Genomic DNA, 5,532 nt, shown 5'->3' on the forward strand with positions numbered 1-5,532 from the left:
TTTCTGTCTGGTCTGAAGAGCGGGCAGTGCAGTGACCAAAGAGCCAAAGGGAGAAATGGGAAGGAGGCACCCACTGCACTAGGGCTCTTTCACGTAAACCCTGTTTTTTCCACAGAGGTCGTGAAGGATTTCTTTGACTTGGGAGGTCCTACCTCGCCTCTCTCTCCTCAAAGGGAGGTTTTTCATGCTTGCTTAGTTCTCTTCTAAACAGTTTCACATTTCCAGGGTTAACTTCACAATTTCTCACTGCTAACAATTACATTTATTTTTAACTTTAGAGTAGAAGTTTTATGGAATACAAGTGTAAGCTTTCTGTTTAGGTTCTTGGGTACTCACTGATTTGAACAATACGTAAATTAAAGCTTAGTGATGATACGCTACACTCTCCAGTAGATGCACTGAGAATATGCTGAGCTTTTGCCATTCTTGAGCCATGGAGTAATCACAAGTAATGTACATGCTGTTAAGATTGATTTGGGTTGTTTTATTTTTCTTTTCCTGTAGGGATACTGACATGCTTGGCCTCAGCAAAAAGGGTTAAATTGAACTTAAGCTATGAGTTTGAAGTTATGCTTGACACATCTGATCCATATTACTGCAATGTGTCAGCAACTGCAGTTGTTATGTCAGTTCTGCAAGCAAAAATGTGCTTGCAATGGAATTTCTTCTTTTTTGTGTAAAATCACACATATCCTCCTTGCAGGGATTTTCTTGTTCAGTGGGCTACAGCGTGGATTTAGAAAAAAAGCATAATTCATTTATATGTAAATACAGCCTGAAGGCTACACGTATCCAAGCTGCTACAAAGACAGAGAGCATGTACGTGAAAACAAATGGACCTGTTGTTGTTAGAAATTCATAGTTTACCATAATGGGGGGGGGGGGGAAGGGGGGAAGGGTTGTCTTTCAGACTATATAGGTCAGCATTTCAGACTTCTGTATTTGTGTTCCAGTTAAAGGGGAAAAAGAAAAACTTCCGGATGTTTGCTATTTAAAAGCCATCTTGAGAGGGGAGAAGCAGAAACAGTATTTTTCATATGTCCTATTAGCAAATTGCATGCCATGAACAAGATATTTCAGTGTTTGGCTTGATAAAGGTTTTGTCGGTTTTACTTGTTTCAGAGGGTGGGGTATGTGAGTTTTTGGTGATTTTCCATTTCTTTTTGTTACATGAAAAGAAAATTTTTTAAAAAACTGGAAGTAGAAATTATGTTGGTGGGTCTCACAAAAAGATGGAAGGTACCAGAAATCCAGAATTCTAAAGCAAAAGAGAATGAGAGGGAGACAAATAAGGAGATGGTGGGTGATTGTGATGTTTTGCAGCAGCTTTACCTGATTTTTGTTCCTTGATATAGTAAAACTATTTCCTTGCTGAAGTACTTTGATTTGGACTTAAAATAGCATTAATTATTTTGAGATAAATTCACATTAACCACCACAGATTCCTCACTTAAACTGTCAATTTTACTGGAGATACAAGTCTTAGCTCCTATCGATGCATCTTCTACTTCAGCAAGGGAAAATGCCAATTAGTTTTATAGCTGTTTTAGAAGTGTCTGTGATAAAAACAAGCCAGTACCTTCTGTGATAAGTATTAAAGACCAAACCTTTGCAATTTGTAGTAAGTGTGGTCTGTCCTCTTAAAAATGTCCTGGGGATTTATGCACTAAAATCAGAAAAATGCTCATAGGAGTTGCTTAAGATAATAGATCATTTATTTTGTGTGGCATTTCCCTTCAACATATTTTTATTTCTACTTTTTAAATGAAAACAAAGTCAGGATTGGAGTTTATGGTATAAAGAACTTTCTTTCTTTCTTCTCTGTAGGCATGCTTCTAAGAAGCGTATTGACCATGAGGAAGCCCGTGTGTTAGTAACAAGTTTTTGCTAATCCCGCCGAAGAGAATGAAGCCACGTTTCAGCTTTGCCGATCCTTTTCCCACCCTGTTGGCTGAATGAGAAATGGTCGTGTGATTATGCTGACAGCCCAGCATGCATTTGGTAGACCTGTGGTTAACTCGTTCCCTCTCCATGTGTCTGCTCTTACAAAGTTTTGTCCTCATGATACTGTGCTTTCATTCTGCCAGTATGTGCCCAAAAGGCTGCCTTTGTTCCCACTCCGGAGGTCTGAATGTCAGCTGTAGCAATGCAAACCTCAAGGAAATACCCAGAGATCTTCCTCCAGAAACAGTCTTACTTTATTTGGACTCCAATCAGATAACATCTATCCCCAACGAAATTTTTAAGGACTTGCACCAATTGAGAGTCCTCAATTTATCAAAAAATGGGATTGAGTTTATAGATGAACATGCCTTTAAAGGGGTGGCAGAAACCTTGCAGACTCTGGATTTGTCCGACAACCGGATTAAAAGCGTGCACAAAAACGCTTTCAACAACCTGAAGGCCAGGGCCAGAATTGCCAACAACCCCTGGCACTGTGACTGCACGCTGCAGCAGGTGCTGCGGAGCATGGCCTCCAACCATGAGACGGCCAACAACGTCATCTGCAAGACCTCTGTGCTGGACGAGCATGCGGGGAGACCCTTCCTCAACGCTGCCAATGACGCCGACCTCTGCAACCTCCCTAAAAAGACTACTGACTACGCCATGCTGGTCACCATGTTTGGCTGGTTCACCATGGTGATCTCCTATGTGGTTTATTACGTCCGACAGAACCAGGAGGATGCAAGGAGGCACCTTGAGTACTTGAAATCCCTGCCAAGCAGGCAAAAGAAACCAGATGAAGCCGATGACATTAGCACTGTGGTATAGTATTCTGAATACGATGACTGCCTTTGTGATGGAAGCTAGAGATGGATGGCACTAAAACCAGAGGTTTACTTCTAACGTTCATTGTAAACACTAAGACTTTTGGGGCTTCTTTTCCTGTTTAACTGAATTATGCCACTGTTGAGCTTTCTAACAGAAAGTTTTGTCCGGGTGGTAAACTTCAATTATTTCTCTGGTGATATCCTAAAGCAAGTGAATTAATATGTAAACATTAGTTTAGACCCATTCCACTATTTAATAACGAAATTTATTTTTTTAATTTAAAAACCAAATAAAAGTTTAAATTTGAACCATGTAAAGTAGAGTAATTTATTGATCAGAAACCTGTCTGGTGCCAGAGCAGTCTTGGCTTGTTCAGTGCTCGTGAGTTAGAAGAGAGGAGCGATGATGAAGTGGGCTGTGAGAGGTCCAGGACTGTGGAGTCCCAAAGGGGCACATGTCACCCATGGGTGCAGGGTGAGCAGCTGGTGAATGGTAGCCCGTTTTGTGGGCTGCCTGCCACAGTGGGAAAGGGGCACAGTGTGGGCAGAGCAGAGTGCCCTCAGTTTGAGTGTAAGAGGCTGATGCTTGCTTAACCTCTTGGAGGGATTTCAGAAGTGCTGCGGAGGAGGCAACCTGGAGGAGCTACACCTCAGGATGTTGAAGAGAGGTAAGCCAGGGGCATGGGGTGGTTTTCATTTTACACCCACTGCCTTGCATGAGCTTCAGGCAAGTGACCTCAGCAATGGAGAATACACCAAGAAGGCAACAACAAGTTTAGGATGCTGGTCAAACTACAGTTCCACTAGTGATAATTAAAAAAAAAAATTCTTGTGGGTTTCAGCTCTATATTAGTTCATAAGTTAATGTGACTTCTATTTTTTAGGGAGGAGCCTTTTAAAAAAATTTAGGAAATGAATATATAAGCTAGGCATATTCTGTTGTGTGTTGGGATATATGTATGTTTTTGTATGATTTTGTCGCTAAATATGTGGGAAAACAGAAAGCCCACATGCAGTTAAACTCAGCCTCTCATATGAAATGTATATTTTAATCTCTGCTGTCTTTAAAATCACAGTGTTTTTCTCTGTTCATAGATAAAATTTTTTAAAGGAATAAATCCACAAGGATATATTCCTCTTGTCCTTTATTACCATAATAAAATGATGCTTGTCTCTGGGTCCCTATAGATCCAGTCTAACTGACACTGGAATATGTATTACAGAAGGGTGGATTAAAAAAATGTGTAAAACTGCTTTGCAATGATAAATGTTAAAGGTCAGCCTTGAAAAATTTAAAATCCCTTCAAAGTAATCTCTCCCATTGGTGTATCCATTATTTCTGTTATTGTTCCGTTACGAGGGCAGAAGCTTGTTTATCTTAGTTTTTTTCAGAACACTGTTAAAATAACAGCAAAAACTTGTTTCAAAGCAAGTGATAGAACATTAAGAAAAAAAAAAGAAAAGTTTTTTTAATGGACATAGAGTCAACTTTTTATGTCATCTTTGCACTGTTCTGTCATCTTCATAGTGTGAGTCCTTGTGACCGACTTTGCTGTTTGCATATCTCCATGAGCAGTTTTTGGTAAACTAAGAGAATGTTAATGTTTGTAAAGGGCACAGTCTGTCCATAAAATACCTGCTCTCTGGTATTTCTTTCCCTGCCACCAGCTCCCTTAAGTAAAAAATTTATTTTCTAAGGAGAGGTGCTTTTTGATGACATATCCTCCTTAGTTAGCATTTTATGATTTCATTTACAAGCTCTATCCAACTATCTACCCCAGCCCCCCAGGCTCTGTGTGGCCTCCTGCAGGACCCAAAAGCAGTAGGGTTAAATGCATATGTGAGTCTGAAGAGAGCAGATGTTATACTGTATTGGCAGTGTAACAAACTGCTGAATAGGACATGCATGTAGTGTATCTGTGTAGGCTGAGCAAAATTACTTCCTGATATAATTTGCCTAATTTCTTTAAAATTTCTTTCAGAGTGAAATTGGTCTCATTTCTATTACTGTGTTCCCAAAGCAATATTTAGTATCCCAACTAATATGATACTGTGGGAAAAAGCCAGGGGGACTAGCTAAAAGATGGCTCTAAACTGGAGGTACTAACAGTCAAGAATTTGGTGTTTATTCACAGCTGAATACAGGAATTTCTCCACCAAATTTGGACAAATTATTTAAACAACATTGAAGAAATTCTGGTCAGTCTTAAAACACTTAAAAAAGACTTGGCACATTTTAAAAATTTAATTTCAAGCAATTATTTCAAAAATAATCCCTCTTCCCAAAACTGACTAAGAAAAATATAAATAAGTTATCTTTAGGTTTTCTGAGGTTTTTTTTGTTTATTATTTGATACATGAGACAGGATTTGGTATAGTATTACCCCAGCTGAACTTCTGGCTTTCCAACTTTAAATTCTGACCCAAACAATTTTAAACCAAATTAAGCATTACTCTGTAGAAATACTTCGGAGGGATGGTTCCAAGAAGATAAAATGCTTGTTTTTACTTCACACCTTTCTTTCCAAAACTACTGTCTCTAGAAAAGCCTATGTGCTGTGCTTTGAAGTCAGTGGTACAAACTTTTAGACTTTGATAAAAATTAAACACTTCAAGCAATTCCTTCACTTACAAAACCAATTTTGATGTGAAATGAGTAATTTGGTATATTTTTATCTGTGATACCTTAGCCTGTAAATACAGATGAGAGGAAATGGATGTTTCCTTACTCACAGGAGAGAGCATATGACGGAAGATAAGA

General features: G+C 39.0%; 1 protein-coding gene across 1 annotated transcript; it reads left to right on the forward strand.

Annotated features, from left to right (window-relative positions):
• The first annotated feature begins 1,992 nt into the window (after nt 1-1,992).
• On the forward strand, nt 1,993-2,772 carry LRRC3B (leucine rich repeat containing 3B). Its single transcript, XM_062496356.1, has one exon. The coding sequence runs from the start codon at nt 1,993-1,995 to the stop codon at nt 2,770-2,772; it is 780 nt and encodes a 259-aa protein (XP_062352340.1).
• The last annotated feature ends 2,760 nt before the right edge of the window (nt 2,773-5,532 follow it).

The sequence above is a fragment of the Cinclus cinclus genome, chromosome 1 (assembly GCF_963662255.1).
Source record: "Cinclus cinclus chromosome 1, bCinCin1.1, whole genome shotgun sequence".
Lineage (NCBI taxonomy): Eukaryota > Metazoa > Chordata > Aves > Passeriformes > Cinclidae > Cinclus > Cinclus cinclus.